The sequence below is a fragment of the Lacerta agilis genome, chromosome 3 (genome assembly GCF_009819535.1).
Source record: "Lacerta agilis isolate rLacAgi1 chromosome 3, rLacAgi1.pri, whole genome shotgun sequence".
In the NCBI taxonomy this organism is placed as follows: Eukaryota; Metazoa; Chordata; class Lepidosauria; order Squamata; family Lacertidae; genus Lacerta; species Lacerta agilis.
This window is the reverse complement of record NC_046314.1, coordinates 8,537,288-8,555,359: the sequence shown is the minus strand read 5'-3', so window position 1 is coordinate 8,555,359 and position 18,072 is coordinate 8,537,288. Positions and strand designations below refer to the sequence as shown.

General features: G+C 42.4%; 2 protein-coding genes across 3 annotated transcripts; one reads left to right on the top strand and one right to left on the bottom strand.

The window, feature by feature from the left end:
• Positions 1-452: 452 nt before the first annotated feature.
• LOC117043277 (rab proteins geranylgeranyltransferase component A 1-like) lies at positions 453-2,855 on the bottom strand. Its single transcript, XM_033142785.1, has one exon. It carries the CDS (start codon positions 2,830-2,832, stop codon positions 853-855), a length of 1,980 nt encoding a protein of 659 aa, XP_032998676.1. The 5' UTR covers positions 2,833-2,855; the 3' UTR covers positions 453-852.
• A 287-nt stretch (positions 2,856-3,142) lies between these two features.
• DNAJC18 (DnaJ heat shock protein family (Hsp40) member C18) lies at positions 3,143-18,034 on the top strand. Of its 2 annotated transcripts, none has more exons than XM_033142783.1 (8): positions 3,143-3,286; positions 5,062-5,248; positions 7,180-7,325; positions 9,739-9,924; positions 11,466-11,578; positions 12,713-12,822; positions 14,761-14,933; positions 16,936-18,034. In XM_033142783.1, the coding sequence occupies exons 1-8, from the start codon at positions 3,250-3,252 to the stop codon at positions 17,073-17,075; spliced, it is 1,092 nt and encodes a 363-aa protein (XP_032998674.1). In that variant the 5' UTR covers positions 3,143-3,249; the 3' UTR covers positions 17,076-18,034. The 2 variants fall into 2 exon arrangements, with proteins under 2 accessions (XP_032998674.1, XP_032998675.1); XM_033142784.1 differs by having other exon boundaries at positions 3,215-3,366.
• Positions 18,035-18,072: the final 38 nt, after the last annotated feature.

Below are 18,072 nucleotides of genomic sequence, written 5' to 3'. Positions count from 1 at the left end.
TGCAAAAACAAGCCCCGCTTCAGAGGAATACTTTTCAACCAATACTTTTAACTCAGTACTTCTGAGCAGCAACCAAGTAAACTTGTGCTGCTGTTGGGGAAAAACAAAAACACATAGATTGTGAGAAATATAGCTCAGTTCTTGAAAGTGATCCAGTGAGCAGGCATCCAAGTGCTACCAAACAAACATTTCCAAGAAATCAATTAAAAGATTATTTATTTTGCATTTCTACAGAGTATATGACAGAAAAGCTTCAAAACCACTTCTGTGATATTCTGCACAGCCAAACAAACAAACAGAAAACAGTTGAATCTTTTCCTTTTGGTGAGCTTCTGCTAGATTACTAACAACTGACTGTTCAGTGTCTACTACAGGAGTAGCAAGTGCACTTCCCTCTAGACTTCAGGCTCCATCTCCATCAGTCCCAATCAACATGCCTAATGGTCAGGGATGGTGGGAACTATAATCTTGCAACAACTGATGGGAACCACAGTGGTTACTCCTGGCCTAGAACCTACTAGTCTACCCCAAGAGCTGTTTTCAGTTAATGGAATTATTCCCCACACTTCCTGTAGAGCAAACTGAGTTCTGTATGTTGTGTTGCTTCTGACTTTGGCAAACTGCAATTCTGTGGAATGAGGGAACACCTTATTTACAAACTGATAAACTCTATTTCCAGGAAAATTGAGTCAAGAATGGAGTTACGTTTCAGGACATGGCTTTGGACAAGACTCTCATCGCTGGGGTTACATTTTGTGTATGACAAACTGGTTGGTTGGTTGCACTTTGGACTGGGTCAAGCTTCCCCAGACACCATGGTGAAATGAGTTCAGTCCTGGCCTTGCCATCCATTCACTCTTCAGAGGGTCTTTCACTCTCTTCGGTGCTTTTCTCAGGCAAAGTCTCTGGATTGGCCTCAGATGGATTACCAAACCCAGGATCCTCTGGCTGAGTCCCGTCTCCATCGTAGATTATATCTTCTGGATTTGGGGGTGGTGGGCAGAATTCCTCACCAGGAAACATCTCTTGAAAAATGGCCTCGGCCTGTTTGACAGCACAGTCATTTCCCAATGCGTTGTCTGGCCCAGAACAAACATAGATGTTGGGAGGCAAATTGGCATAGGATGTCCTGTCTACAACAGATGAGTCTCTCATGTTGAAATATACTGACCAGAGAATCTGAGGCTTTTGCCCTTCTCCTGCACCTTCACTTTCTGTTTCTGTACTTTCACTGAACAACTGGCCCACAACAGGCTCCAAATCTTCTTTAGCAGTTTTGATGGATGAACAAGTTAAATGCACCAAATATGTATTTTTCATGCATGTCATGGTTGAAGAACACAGCTCTATGAGGGAGACAGCAGGCTGATCTGGCTCCATAGGTGGGACAGTCAAAATGGAAATCTGCTGATCTGAGCTTGCCTTCAAAATCGACCGATCAGTAATGAGAACCGCTCTGGAGATCTGCCTGTAGGACACATTTGCACAGGTTTCCTCTGAAAAGTAACTATCTTCCACAACAAAATAGCTGGCATTTATTCTTTGACCAAAATGATCAATGACTGCCTTGCACCTTCTAGTTTCTTTGTCCACCACAAGGCACTGCATAGGATGGCAGAGACAATAGACACCGCCAAATACAGCACACATCCGGCAAAAGCACTGTGGGATCTCTCCTTGGCCATACAAAGGAAACAAGAAGGGAGTGTTTCCGTAACGCCCAAGGCACTGGAGGAACTTCTGAGTCGCCTTCAGGCCATCTATGGTGTAGCAGTCAGCCTCCGAGACCATTGCAATGGAATGCAAGATGAAATGCTGCAGATTGGGAGTCAACTTCTGGGTTTTTAAGTAGTCTGAGAATTTACAGTCCTTGTGACCTTGATATTCATCAGGGTGCTGCTCATAATCCAGACAAAATGTAAGAAATTTCATCAGCATTCTTTTTTCCACCATGGTCAACTGTTTGCTGTTGAAGACGTCAGCTCTAGAACATGGAACCTGTTCCACTCTGCCTTCTCGAAATGCAAGAATCCGGGTGACATTTTTGAACTCGGCATAGCGACTAACATTTGACTTAATTAGGAGGTCAATCAACAATCCTCGAGAGTACAGTAACTTAGAAATTAAATCAATATTAAATCGTCTCCCTTCTTTAACAATTTGGGAATAAGTAATTTTCCTTGGTTCAACCGCAGCTTCCAGTATTGACGCAGCTTCGTTATTTTCCACTTCCAGTACTGACTGACCAGGTGTTACACTGTCACAGGGTTTCTCCCCCAGAGAGGTCACTTCAACAGCTTCGTGGTCAGCTGTATATTCTGGTTCACTTTCTGCAGCAGTGTCAGGGAATGTTTCTTCACCTTTGGTCCCCGATGGCCGATCCTCCAAAGGAAAGCACTCTTCCTCAGCCTCTGGAGTGCCAGAGACTTCCTCTATAATCTCACTAGAAACAGAAGCAACAGAGGCAGGGGCCTTCGGAAGTGCACCAGCTTCTTCCACATCTTCAGCAAGATCCTGACTGGTATAGCAGAAATCTTCAACATGCTGAATGGTTTGATCCGCTTTGTTCAGAGGAATACCTTCTTCATTTTCAAGGATCAGTTCTTCCCTGGGGGTGTTTCCCTCACAGGGGTCAGCCGTTTTCTTGTTCTCTTTTATCCAAGACAATAATCCAGAGAAACTAAAACTTGCCCAGTTTCCTCCATAGTATTGTCTTGAATCCACATGGAGAACCCGCTGGCCACTTCTTGAACATGCGGCTGCTATGATAGATTCAGGCAAACCCGTTCCTATGACCACCACATCAAACTCCGAAGGCAAGTTCTCCGCCATCTTGGGAGGGGGAAAGCGGCCGCTGTACGGCAACGCCCCTCGCCTCCCCTCAGCTTCCGGTATTTGATCGGAAGTCGATCTTACGCGCGGCGCTCTAGGGAACGGCGAGAGGTGCGCCGCTCTAGCCTGCGGAAGCCTCTGTGGCGAAAAGCCTCCGATGCGCCAGTTAGGTTTTGCAATGGCGATCTCCCAGAAGGAATCCGCTTTAAGATACATTGTATATATATATATATAAATCCCCGTGGTGTAAATTTCTCCTCGCGAGGAGGACGGGTTTATTTGGGGGGGGAGGGGTGAAAGTGGCGCCCATTCATATGCGAGGACTACAACACCCAGGTTGCCCTGCGGTCGGGATACTGCGTCACGTGATCTTTCCGGGGTCGTCCCCGCCGGTCCTCCCTCTCCATCAGCTGGAATATGGCAGTGCTGAGCCCTGGGGAGCGCTGGGCTGAAGGTAACGAACCCTTCAAGCTGGTGGTTCCATCGCCTCAGAGACTGGGCAGGCTGAGATTCAGGCTGAGGATCGGCCTTAAGGTGGGAGATCGGCATATGGGGCGTGGGATCTCAGATCGCCCCCGCAAAAAAAAGCCCGCTGGCCTTTTTAAAAGGGCTGACCAGCGCGAGGGGTTGTTGCTTTTTTTCTTGCGTGGCAGAAGCTCTCGCCAGATGCATCCCTCAAATGCATGAATTGCCATCCTTAGTTGGTAGAGAGGAAGAGGAAAATGCTGCAAGGGGTCCAGTAGGTCTGGGGCATTTCTGTGCCAAGCTAAATATCATAGAAAACAAGGGCTTGGGACCTGCTTCTTGAGCTTGGCACACAAATGTTCCAGACCCACTGGAAAGCCCCTTTGCTTTCGTGACCTTTCAGCCCCACTCCTTGCAGTATCTTTCCCTGCCCGTGTGTGTGTGTGTGTGTGTGTGTGTGCTTAACATGTGTATCTGCTGCATCACACTGCTGTTTTCTTTTTATTATATTAAGGAGACCTTCCCTAGCTTTCAGTTACAGTTCCCCACTCCCCCACTATATTTAAGGATCTGGTGACTTCTGTTTCAGTGTATCTGAAGAAGTGTGCATGCACACGAAAGCTCATACCAAGAACAAACTCAGTTGGTCTCTAAGGTGCTACTGGAAAGAATTTCCTATTTTGTTCCCTAGCTTTGTTGGCAATTGATTAACACATCTCCCCATTTGGTGGTTCTCAGATCATCGAGGGCTGGAGTGAACGGTACACTATAGGGCCAAAAGGGGCAACAGTGAAGCAACGCAAACATTTGAGGAAGAGGAGATGCGGAGATGGGGTATGATAATTGAAGAGAGTCTTCAGTTTGGGGGTGTTAAGGCCAACTAAACTAAGCGTAAAGGAAGAAAATAGTGCAGTGAATCCTGGATTTTAGTGGTGTATCCTTTTGTTTACTATTCTATGTCAACATCCTATTACGAAAATGTCGCCTTAGTTTACCAATTTAAATAATGAAGCCCCACACTTACTATTATTACTGTAATTCATTTCTGTACCACAAACTCATATAAATACATCAGTGGCATAAAAATACGTCATGGTGGTGACTTGTGTATGCGAATGAACCATCATGGGTCAAACACCACAGACAGAACTTTTGTTCTTTACTCCCCAGAGGAGCCAACAGGATTTTTGGTTCGCTTTATGTGAATTGGGCCCTCCAACCCACCCACAAAAGAGGCACCATATGCTTTGTGTTCTGTGCGAGTTAGTGTCCTCTTACAGGTGGAATGGAAGACCCAAAAATAAATGGCCACAAATGTAATAAAATGTGTGACAGATGACATGTGAACGGGTGAAGCTTTGTTCCTAACTGTTACCATACTATTGAAGGGCTTATCCAGTTGAGTTTCTGCCTGCCACACAATTGTTGAAGGCACAATAACCCTGCTTTCCCCCAATTCCAATCCTAAACCCAAATCTAATCTGCAAGCCTGTATGCACTTGCCTGGGAGTAAGCTCCATTAAACTCAAGGAGACTCAAACTTCTGAGCAGATATGTATACCATTGTACTGCAAGTTAACTATACTGTACGGCGAATTCTTAATGCTTTTCAAGTCTTTAGCTCCTGCAGATCAGGGACCACACTTAAGCATCTTTGCAAAGTTTTCACATTCTGCATTTGCCATGGGGGGTGGGATTCTTTAACATCCAACTTCACTTACTGTGTAGTAGCCTTTGAGGAAAATTAACTGTCTTTCTTTGCAGCATTGATTGATGAGCTCAGGAGAAATGCATGCACACCAGAGGAAATGAGAGACAACTTTGATTACTGTGGGTGTACTGACTGTAAGAGGATAAAAAAGGAACATCTCTGTGACAGTGGCAGGAGTCAGTCAGCGTCTGGGGAAGGTAGCATGACCTACACAAAAGAACAGCTTCTTGGGGTACAAAGGTAAATAGAAAACCCTTCTGCCTAAAATACTAGGCCTGTCATCTAATTAATGGGTAAATTAATTTAGCTGAACAACAGAAGCCAGATTTAATATGTGATTTTTAATGTGTGATATTTTTGTATCTGATTTTTGTTGGAAGCCGCCCAGAGTGGCTGGGGAAATCCAGCCAGATGGGCAGGGTACAAATTATTATTATTATTATTATTATTATTATTATTAGAAACTGCTATTAGGGTTTTTTAATATAAAGGAGGCCATTTTTATTCTAATATTTTGCTGTACAAGTCTGTCCCGTCCCATTCTTGCATCAACCTGTAATTTAAAAAAAAAACCTCATACAAAAAGGATGTAAATATGTATTTTATCCAATACATTTGCATTTTTAAATGTATTCCTTTACACATTTTGGTACTTCTTTGAGTCATAAAATCCAAAGAAATGTGAAATTTGAAGGACACATTGCCATCTGTATATAAACCTGGGCGGTGCAAATTGGGCCAGTTTTCTTATAATTCAGACTGAATGGTTTTTCCGCCATTCACTAAGTCTTATTCCCAGATAACCATGCATAGGATTGCAGCCTATGCACACTTCCTACCCTGAATACCCTGAGACTTAAGCTTAAGCTTGTTTACTTTGATGTTAGGTTTGTGCTGTAGGCTGCATTACTGCCTTTGAAACCAACAACAAATTAGTTTGTTACTTACTTATCTTATTAGCCATACAGGCACTAATACAGTAACAGTGTGTTGTGATAGTTGGTCAAATGCTTGCCCATGTGCTTTCTTCCTAGATGAAGTGGTGGGTATGCATTCTTCCACCAAACTGCCACCTGGCTATCATTTAGCCAGGAATTGTAACAGTGGCCACTAGGATATGGTACCCACAGGTGCCATATAGGCAGCTGCTGATCTAAATAAGACATTCCATACACATCAGACTTAACTTGGGCTATTTCTGGTGCCAAATAAAGACTGCTGTGCTCAGCATCAATGAAACAGATTCATAGTAAAGTATAACTATTTCTATAGAAAAGGCTATTGAAATAGCTTCTCCATTGCAACTAAGTCAAAGGAAGGGTTTCTATATGCAATAGCAGCGGCCCAAATACTGGTAGCAAAAGTTTGGAAAGATCAGGAACTTCCAAAAATTTCAGAATGGCAGAGTAAGCTACAAGAATACGCTGAAAAGGCCTTGTTAACTAACAATCTTAGAGGAAATTCCAAGCAGAAATTTGTGGGAAAATGGGATATATATATACGAAATATGTGAAAAAAAATATAACAACAGCTTTGCTTCCATGCCAGCTTTTGAGTGTTAAATGAAGGATAACGAGTTGGGAAATTCCGGACGTATAATGTGCTAAGAATGTACTGGGAAATATATATATATGAAGGTTTATTGTTTGGATTACATTCTGCTGTAAGAAAGGTAGATGCAAAGGGATATGACAGGAAGTCGGATTTGTGGATTTTTTCCTTTTTTGTGACTATGAAGATACGCATGTTTATGTTTATCAGCATGCATGTATATACATATATATATAGAGAGAGGTGCTTTTTTCCTTTTTTTCCCTCCTTTTTCCTTTTTCCTTTTCTTTTCCCTCTCCCTTTCTTTTTTGAAAGGGAATCATTCAAGATACAAAAGACAAAATACAGACAAGATAATGTTGTATGTAAAATTTTATTTTGTAATGTTATACGATAATAGTTGGATTAAGATGCTCTTCTTTGTTAAATTAAAATAATCAATAAAATTATGTGTGTGTGTGTATATATATATATGAAATAGCTTCTCCATTGATGCAGAAGTCTGAAACCTGCATCTTTTCTTTACAGTGCTTGAAGTTATGCTTAGGTATCTAGTAAAAAGCTTTCTGCAAGTGCCATGAGGAAAGATATGTATGTAAAGGGTTGTGCTTCTTTTGTAGAATAAAGAACAGTAAGAATTACTATGAGATTCTAGGTGTTGGGAGAGATGCTAAAGACGAAGAACTGAAAAAAGCGTACCGAAAACTTGCCCTGAAATTTCATCCAGACAAGAACTGTGCTCCAGGAGCAACGGATGCATTTAAAGGTTTGTAGATAACCACAATAAAGCTGCATCATTGGCATATGGATTATATTAATAATGACAGTTATCAGTAGGTGTTGCATTTTTTTTTAGTTTGCTAATATTTAGCACAAAAGGTTCTATTGAAACAGCAAACCATAAAGCTCGTAGATGACATGTTTGATTTGTTCCTCTGTATATACTAGATATGTCCGAAGGAGAACAGTTCCAAACCCTACTTGCTTTAGGTGATCCATTTGATAAATTCATTGCCAGAGGTAAAAGCAGACATTGTTTCAACAAGGATTTCTACTTAAGCCTATCAAAAGCTTTTTCTGCATTGAAGAATATCGCAAAAAACTATTACATTCTTTTACATAATCAGTTATACTTAAGATCTTGCCTATAATAAACAATACATTTTCTTTCAATATAAATGCCATCTAATTAATTGAAATGTATTTCGCTATAATCTTCTGAAGCCTTGTAGTAAATCCTATGGTTATGATCTTGCAGTTTTAATTAATGAGATAATAAACAAGGGGGAATAAGAAGTACTCAGATAATGGATCATTTTCTAAAATACATACCATCTTACTAATTTCTGAGGACTCTGCAGGAGAGCAATAAAGGCACACCAGCTCCTATGTGAGTTTGGGTTTTCTGATATGTTTTATACTAGTATGTTCTGGTTAACATTCTACACTGCCGAAGTGGATGTTCTTTTCTAGTCTTCCATTCCTGTTCACCCTAAGTTCGCTCCAGAGAGTTGTTGGAGAAACTGGACATGGAGGAAGGGGTTAAGGGGTGACATAAGCCAACTGATGCAGGGTCAGCCAAGCCAGTTGCTATGGCAATGACCCAGAGCTATTTATATGGATGATTGAGGCACACCAACTCATTACATCCAAGGTCTTGTGCTGTATTTCACTCTGGCTTGTGAAGTGAGTTAGTCTTTTTATTAGTCAGAATCTGTGTTACGTCTTAAATTGCTGGAACAAGCTGTGTTTATATCCACACGGGCGGAGCTTCATGCTCCAGCACCGGGGGGCGGAGAGCAGGTGGGGGCGCGGCTGGTACATGACCCAGGGCGTGGTGCACGTCCAGGGGGCATGGCACACCGTCCAGGGGGCATGGCACACGGCCCGCGGGGCGTGGCACCCAGCGCGGGTGGCAGCCATGATGCTACCCCACTGGGATCATGCTGCTGGGGACAGTGCGCTCCCCCGCCCCCCTCTTCCTCCGCCAGTGTATCCACATCCAGAATGTTTTGCTGAGCCTTGTTTTCTACAGCAGTAAACTACAGTATTTTTCGCTCCATAGGGCGCACCGGACCATAGGGCGCACCTCGTTTTTAGAGGAGGAAACAAGATTTTTTTTCTGGTTTTCCTCTAAAAGCCCTGTTTTTTTGAGGATCAGCTAAAAGTTTCACAGCTTTTTTGCAAAGGGAAAAGCTCTGTTTTTTTTGAGTATCAACTAAACGTTTTGCAGCTTTTTTTTGCAAAGAGAAAAGCCCTGGTTTGTTGAGGATCAGCTAAAAGTTTTGCAGCTTTTTTGCAAAGGGAAAAACCCTGTTTTTTTAGGATCAGCTAAAAGTTTTGCAGCTTTTTTTGCAAAGGGGGGGGAAAGCAAAGCTCCTTTTGCAAAGGGGGAAAAGCAAAGAGGAAAAGCCCCACTTTTTATGCGGTTCAACTCACATTTCTGCAGCTTCTAAAGGAAAGGGAGCCTTTTCTACAGTTTCCAGACATAATTAATCAGCCAGTCACATGTCGCTGGGGAAACAAACAACCTCCCTCTGCAGCACATTCAACAATGGAGGCCTGGGCAAGGGGTGGGGCGAAAGGGAGCCAGGGACTCTTATCTCTCTCCCGATCTCTTGCTGATCAGCTGATCAGTGGGGTCCTTTCAACACCCCCTTTTCTCTTTGTAAAATTAAAAGCATGATCCTCTTTTGGCCCCTGGGCAATCCAGCTCCAGGGACCACCATTCGCTCCATAAGACGCACAGATATTTCCCCTTACTTTTTAGGAGGAAAAAAGTGTGTCTTATGGAGTGAAAAATACGGTATTTTGGAACTTGCTCTGCTTCCATGTGGTGGCTGGAACTGGGGGCAATTTCCACTGCATGGGTCTCTCACCTCAGATTCCCAACAAGGGTTCCACAAACTGCTGCAGAAGTTTCCTCAACTCTGCAAAACAGATAGGGTGGGTGTGCTCGGAGAGGAGAGAAAAGGGAATTCCAATTGTATGAGGCTTTGAGGCTGTCTTCTTATACTTTAATGAAAAGGTATTTGCCCAGGTAGTTCGTTATATGTTAAAGTGTTTCTAAAACACTTAGCACGTTGCAGTCTTGTGCAAGTTGGGCATTAGGCTAGATTGCAGACATTGTGATAAGTGACACGAATGCAACGTTTTCTTATTGTTCTTCCATCCTGCAGCAATAGGCACTGCTTTTGCAGTTTTGAGCAACCCTGAAAAGAGATTACAATATGATCAATTTGGAGATGAACAAGAGACTTGTTATACCAACCTGCCCAAGCATTATAACTATTACAGAGAGTTTGAAGCAGACATCACACCAGAAGAAATATTTAATATGTTTTTTGGAGGGAACTTCCCAACAGGTGAGTGCTACAAAAACCATTATTAACTGATGCTTCACAGAACTCCAGGCAGCCGGTAAATAAAAGACCTGTAACGAAAGTTCAAGTAACTATATTTTTTGTTCTCCTTGCCAATCACATTCCAGAAATTCTGCAACTGCAGACATTTGAGGTGTCCAGTTAATACCTAGACAGGTCTTACTCTTGAAGATTCTATATATGTTCTTAATACAGTGGTACCTCGCTAGACGAAAAACTCGCTAGACGAAAGGCATTCGCTAGCGAAAGGCTGTCTCGCAAGACGAATTTTCCTATGGGCTTACCTCGCAAGACGAAAAATTTCCGCGATTTCCCCCCCCCCCATCAAACCGCTCTTCCCCTGTTGGTGCCAAGACGAAATTTTCGCTATACGACAGCACTCGCAGAACGAATTAATTTCGTCTTGCGAGGCACCACTGTAAATAGATTCTTACTTCAGCTCTGAGAAGTTTGTATATACCCAGAGATAACCAGACTTTTATGACATAATACCTGGTTTATTTCCAAAATTGGGATTATTTAGAGCAGCCTTTCTGTCAGGGGAACCTCCGGAGGCAGCGGAGAGCAGGCTGAGGTGGAGGGAGGGATCCCTGATGTTGGAAGTACCCAGCACCGCCAGAGAAGCCCTGAGACTTCCTGTGGGAGCCATAGGCAGGGAGGGAGTTCCGTGGCGGAAGGGCAGTCAGATGTTGCAGGGTCCTGACACCAACTCAGCAGTTCAGGGACGGAGGGGGAATCGGTAGTTTCGTCGCCCCAATTACATAGGGGACTCAAACGGAAAAAGGAAAGGAGGAGACTTGGAGTCCCCAGGTTGTTTTGTTGGAGGTGCTCTCGCAAAGCGCCATTTCCAGAATCTGAGAGTGACTAAGACGGTCATGGAATTTGAGCTCTGACTTGTACATATCTGAATAGTAAAGGTAAAAGGCCCCCTGACCATCAGGTCCAGTCGCGGACAACTCTGGGGTTGCGGCGCTCATCTCACTCTATAGGCCGAGGGAGCCAGCGTTTGTCCGCAGACAGCTTCCGGGTCATGTGGCCAGCATGACAAAGCCGCTTCTGGCGAACCAGAGCAGCGCACGGAAACGCCGTTTACCTTCCCGCCGGAGCGGTCCCTATTTATCTACTTGCACTTTGACGTGCTTTCGAACTGCTAAGTGGGCAGGAGCTAGGACTGAGCAACGGGAGCTAACCCCTTCGTGGGGATTCGAACTGCCGGCCTTCTGATCGGCAAGCCCTAGGCTCTGTGGTTTAACCCACAGCGCCACCTGGGTCCCTATCTGTATAATAAACTGATGTAAATATACAGATCCTGAGTCACCGCCTTTTACTCGTGAGGAGCACCACTGGACCCTTACACTTTCTCACAACCTTGGGTCCACAGTTGTTAGCTTTTATGGAATTTGAAACTAATATATTTATGACAAGGGCAAGAAGCTTTTCTTATTTCCCATTTAAATAGGACGTGCATTACCATTAAATAAGTAAACAAAGCCCATTGTTGTTGTTGTTTTTTAAAAAAACAGGAAATATCCACATGTTTTCAAATTCGTCAATGGATCCCCCATGTTATCAGCCACGGAACAGGCATGATAGGACTTGGACAGAGGAAGAAGAGGAGGAAGAGACCAGACCACAGGTACTTGGGAGCAGGAAGCTGTTAAGAGCACCCACAAAACACTTCTACCTGTTTCTTTTCCGTAGGCAAGAATCTGGCGTTGCTTTTGATTTCCCGGCATTTAAGAGGAAGTGATATTTAATTGTTGCAGTTCTTAAATTGTAAGTTGCTCTTCAAGAACATTTGCTGGCAAAGAATTTGAACAGCTTTTGCCAGGAACAGAGAGACAGACACTCCCAATTCCTATGTGGGTGCAAATTTCACTTAATAGCATGGGGCACACTTTGGAGAAAAGATGAAACTGAAAATTAACTTTATTTGTGGGCGTTTGGGGAGTGAAATATTAGGTGGGGGAATGTGCAAGGATTGTGTTGCGTGAAGTGACAAAGGGCCAAGGTAAGCTTTGATTCTCTAGAATGGGAGGAGGTTATGGAGCCAAAAGGCATATTTATTGAGCTGGGGAGTGGGCATATTGACCTCTGTTCATGGAAGGCACTTCGGTTGCAGCAGGTGCTTTGTCTATGCGGGGCGGGGGGAGGAGAGAGATTTTGCAAATTCCTCCTTGCTCTGGACCAGATTTGGGGATGGGTTCTGCAGGAGGAAGGGGAATGAATCGCTGAAATGGTTAGGTGCGTGATACTGCTAGATATAACCCACCTTGACCATCAGGGATTTATTTACAGGAAGGTGAAAACTGAAAGAATTACATGGAAGAAAAACAATTGAACACATTTAGGAGAATCCTTGCACCAGTAATTTTAAAAAGCCATCAAGGTCTTCAGCATTAAGTAAAAATGAACATTTACAAAAGCTTGTCTTAGGTGGTAGTTGTTGTGATGACCTACTTAAGGCAGCATTGTGTATATAAAAATCAAATAAAAAAAGGAGCAAGCATGTGTTATTTCTTTAAAGCCCTCAAAGGAATAAGCAAACTGCTCTCCCCTTGCCATATTATTTGCATTAAAGTAAAGAACCTTGATCAATAGATAGGTGTCCATCAATACTTTACTTGGGCTAACTTGAACCAAATCAGTTTTGCTTAAAATACGAGTAGTTAGCACCTGCCTTATCTGGAGGCTACATTTTATGTTTATTATTTTAAATCTCTTAAATCCCTTGCTTATATGCTTCACTAACGATGGTTTTCGTTTCCAGAATTCATACTCTGCATTTATCCAGTTACTGCCAGTTTTTATTATAATAGTTGTGTCAATAGTAACTCAACTGATGGCAACTAACCCACCCTACAGCCTCTTCTTCAAGTCGTAAGTCCTGATGTTTTTCCTTGCTCTTCTGGGAGAACTGACTTGTCCAATATAGAAATTAACATATGATTTGTTATCTATTAATACCAGTTAAATTGGGAAGCTGATTAAAGCTTTCTGCTGTGGAAAAGGCAGCCCCACATTAATTTCCATCTTGAAAGGATAAAGATATAGGCCATAGCTGTAATGCAACAACTATATATTTCCTTTTAGCACTTTACAGAGAATCAGTTATCCTTTTTATAACTTGAGGACTTTATGAAAGCTGAATTAATACTAAATGCACTCCTGAGAGCCGCACTATCGAGAACTACAGTGGTACCTCGGGTTAAGTACGCTTCAGGTTAAGAACGGACCTCCGGAACAAATTAAGTACTTAACCCGAGGTACCACTGTTCTTGAAATAGAAGCAAACTGAAACATTCTGATAACACAGGATAGTTTGAAAACTGTTAATAGTTGCTTGATTTCTTCACCATTTTCATGCCCAGTTTAAGTAAAGTTTCAATAAAACCAGTAGAAAAAAAGCTTCAGTCTCAACTGGTGAGTTAGACATTACTTGGAAAAAATAGAGGCTAAGGCATGCGGAAAACCATTGGCTGTTTTAAAAGCTTGTGTGCTAGGTTTTAGACAAAGGTGGAGTTTAATAAATATTTATGGATGTGTCTAGTATTGCTTGAGCAGAAGGCAAGCTTGGGAAACAGTTCTTTCCCCTGTCTCCCCCTCCCCACCTTCCCAGTTCTAAGTGGAATGGAGAAGTCTGCAAAACGTGATGGAGTCGGTCATACAGGGCCGCAATGGAATGGGGAAATTGCTCGAAGGTGGGCAGAGAAATCTTGCAATTAGCTATTCCAAGACACCTCTGCCGTATTTTCAAGTGATTTCCCACCAGCAGCAGCTCTGCAGTCCCGTAAGATACAGCTTTACTTCATGTTTGGGGACTGCCTTCTGCCCATGCAACATTCAATACAATTCTTAGCTCATATAACAATAAATAGTGTGAAGATTCATTTTAATTTACTTCACTCAGTCTTCCTTATTGGCAGTATTCAACAAAGTTGTTCTGTTAGCACACGGGCTTCTAATTGTGCAACACAACTTCCCCACCCTCTCCTCCCTCCAAAATCTGTTCTGGGGATTTCTCCAACCCCCCGGAGCAGATTTGGATGTTCTGTTTCACAAGTGGAAATCCTTGCACTAACAGAATTTCGTCAGATGCCACACATAATGTCACATCCCAACGGGTTTCCTTTTTTTCCAGATCCTTCTGTACATTTCAGAAATGAGTTAATCTTAATACTGACCAGCTGAAAGAGCTGCAGTTCTTTTGGATTATATTTGCATCTATGTGGATTCTATAATAGCTGGACAGGACTCCATGAATTACAGGATCAGGTAGATGAAAGGAGGGACACGGGTGGCGCTGTGGGTTAAACCACAGAGCCTAGGGCTTGCTGATCAGAAGGTTGGTGGTTCGAATCCCCGCGATGGGGTGAGCTCCCGTTGCTCGGTCCCAGCTCCTGCCCACCTAGCAGTTCGAAAGCATGTCAAAGTGCAAGTAGATAAATAGGTACCTCTCCGGGGGGAAGATAAATGGCATTTCCGTGCGCTGCTCTGGTTCACCAGAAGTGGCTTTGACATGCTGGCCACATGACTCGGAAGCTGTATGCCGGCTCCCTCGGCCAGTGAAGCGAGATGAGTGCCGCAACCCCAGAGTCGGACACGACAGGACCTAACGGTCAGGGGTCCCTTTACCTTATAAATGAAAGGATATGCAAAAATTGCATATTCTCGGAACAGAGAAAGAATATGCAATTTACTTTGAGAACATTTCTATTTTTAGAAGACAGGCAGTTTCAAATACAAATATTAATATGGCAGTACCATTTTTCCTTTTCAAGTGGTTAAAATGCTTTCGTTGTTTGCTTACCCTTTCAGGACTCTTGGGCACACGATTGTTAGAGAAACACAGAATCTACAGGTGCCTTACTATGTTGATAAAAACTTTGAAAATGACTATAACGCCGAAGAGCTTGAAGAGCTTGAGAAACACATTGAAAAAGATTATATCGATTATATCCAGACTAGCTGCAGGAAAGAAAAACAACAAAGTAGGTTTTATTTTGTTCATTCTCAAGCACCCCACGTGTGTGTGTTGATTTAAAATCTTGACAACGAACTCTGACAATGTCAAAGAGCATTCGTGGTACGCCAAAGTCAGCTGCACAAAAATGGCTGGCATCTATAATGATACAAGGAAAGAAGTGGATATCAAACTCCACGCTAGTTTGGAGCTGGCTGATAGCATGGAAACAAAACCGTTGGAAAATTCTCTACCGTGTCCTGCCGAACTAGCCCACAGTGGTTTCTGTTTTTTCTCCTATGCCACTACGTTGTAATTGGTCCTGGAAACCAATGTCCCCAAAAATGTCAAGACAAAAATTTCAGGAAAATTGGATTAAATATACAGTGTATGTGCAGAAATATAGTAGGGGTCAGTTAACTATGCCAACATTTCAATAGCCTAAGAAGAAGAAGGAAGGATACGAAGGAATAATAGGGTAATGGTGGAAATGGTAGTGTAATAAAGATCTATGTGAGGAGATGTGGACAGGTTGAATAACACTTATAAGTAAGAGTGAACTATACGGTTGGGTATGACAGGAAGTCGAAAGAGATTGGAAAATGGGTTGATAATATGATTCTGGGGGTTTGGGGGGGACTGGGGGTGGGGTAATTATTATTTATATATTATATTTTTTGTTTGTTTGTTTGTTTTTGGGTGTTTTTATATATTGCTGTGTATTACTATATAGTGATACGTGTATATATAAGGTTTGGTGCACATTTATGTTAAGTACGCTGTAATATTTTTTGTTAATTAGTTTGCATAATAATAATAATAATAAAAAGGGGGGGGGGAAACCAATGTCCCCACTGTGGAAGGACGTGTGGATTCCAGAATTGGCCTCCATAGTCACTTACGGACTGATTGTTAAAACCGTGTTTACGAAAGACAATCTTACTCGGCTACGAGTGATTGCCAAAGAAGAGAATTGGTTGTGCATGGGTTGGAAGAAGCTGCAGTAGGTATGCAGCAGTGCAGGACATAAATCAATCAAAAAGTCCATTGGGAAATGGTGTAAAGTTTTGCTTTTAAAATCCTGTAGGAAAATTTCGCTGCAGCCTTCTTCCTTCTGTTGGCCTACTAGATTTTTTTGCACTGAAACAGAATGATACCAGAGAGTCCACAGGTGTTACAAGACACACTTATTATATCCTACATAGAATGTGGTCCGATCATCAGTGCCACTGATTGAGTTCTTCAATTTCATAGACATAAATCTCCAATATTAACTATATATGTGCACTATAATAATAATATTCATCAGTTTTTTTTCTGTATTGGAAGTAGGCATGATGTCATCACATTTAAAATGAAAATTAGTGAATTATCATCTTTGCAAAACTATCCTAAATTGTATGCAGCAGGTAGCATAGGATCTAAGCCTTCAGTTATACAGGGTGATTCATAATGAAGTATACAGTTGCCATTTATAGTAAATGGAAAATGATATACAGTGGTGCCCCGCTAGACGAAAATAATTCGTTCTGCGAAAATTTTCGTCTAGCGGGTTTTTCGTCTTGCGGAGCGGCAATGACAGCCGCGCTCCGCAAAACGAAAAGAAAAAAAAAGACGAAAATTTTTCATCTTGCGAGGCAGCCCCATAGACTTTTTCGTCTAGTGGGGCAGCCTTCCGCTAGACGAATGCCTTTGTCTAGCAAGTTTTTCGTCTAGCGAGGCATTCGTCTAGCGGGGCACCACTGTATACTCCGCCGGGGAGTCAAGTTCCAGTGAGCTTATTTCTCATTGATTGCTCTGAAACATTCTGTAAATTGTTTAAAATACGTTATTTAGTTGCACCAACAAGTGCACATATTCTTGGTAGTGCCAAAACCTAAGCCCTTGTCACCAAAACAGAAAAGCTTAACAGATCTCATGATGTTATTATGCCATCTTTTGAATTGTATCTTGTCCTCCCAGTGCTCTTCAACACCGTTTTTAAAGACAAAAGTGTTGCTACCCAGACTGTTCCTTTTCTTTCTTCTCAGAATCGGAGCTATCAAATTTGGCGAAGCTGTACAGAGATGAGAGACTGAAACAGAAAGCAGAATCTGTGAAACTTGAGAACTGTGAAAAGCTCTCCAATCTCATAGGACTACAAAGGAGCCGTCAGTGGGCAGAGGCATGAAGGGAGCAGGGGCACTAACAGGCCACGTGTGCTATCGGGAAGAATTTCTTCTTGGTTCTGTTTTCCTTTTTAAACGAAGAGGAAAAGCATAGCATAAAGACTTAATACTTAGTATCCTCATCCTCATCCTCATAATGTACGTGGAGCTGAATGAACTGAGCCATAAGAGGCAACACTTACTGTAACGTATACAGTATATTTGGTTCAGAGGCCCAGTAGTGTTTCAGTGTTAATGATTCCTTGGCGATTTTATTGCATTCGGCAACTGTCTTCGTCTGATCCTTTGCTGCCATTCGGGGGCCTTGCAGACGTTTCCCGGGAACATAGACCCCTCATGCTCACTGGTATTGCCGTAAGCATAGAGCCCACAAAATCAGACCAGTCACTCCCTGGACATCTTACATTGCCATTTCCATGTTCCTCTGAAGCTGCAGTTCATCAGACTTTCAGCAAAAGAGAGAAGGGACAAGATTTGGTTTTGATATATATATCTGCTCTGTTTCAACAGAGCTTGCAATGAAGGCAGCCTCAAGGATGTAGCCCTATTTATAAACAGTCTCATAGTAGATAGAAAAACCTGGGCTTCATGTTTTGGCCCTCAGGGTAACCTTGGGGCATTCAGGTTTGGGACGCTATGATTTTTGTATGTCCCCTGTCCATGGAACAGCTACAATTGCACTCGGATGAGTTTCATATGCTGGGATCTTGGAATCTTTCATGTAACAGGAGCTGGAAGAGTTAATGATTGATCACATCAGCTATATTAACAGTGCTATAGAGTTTCTTTACACATCCTTCACCAACGGCACTATATAGAAATAGCTATATACATGTTCAGATTTGTAGCAGATTGCAGCTACACTGCGACATACCCTTATTGAAATAACAGTTTGAATTCCTAAGAGGCATTATGAAATAAAAAAAACTGCTTAATTTGTAAACTTCTTTAAAATACAGGCATGTTTTCTTTATTCTGGTAAGCTATTTCTTATTAGAG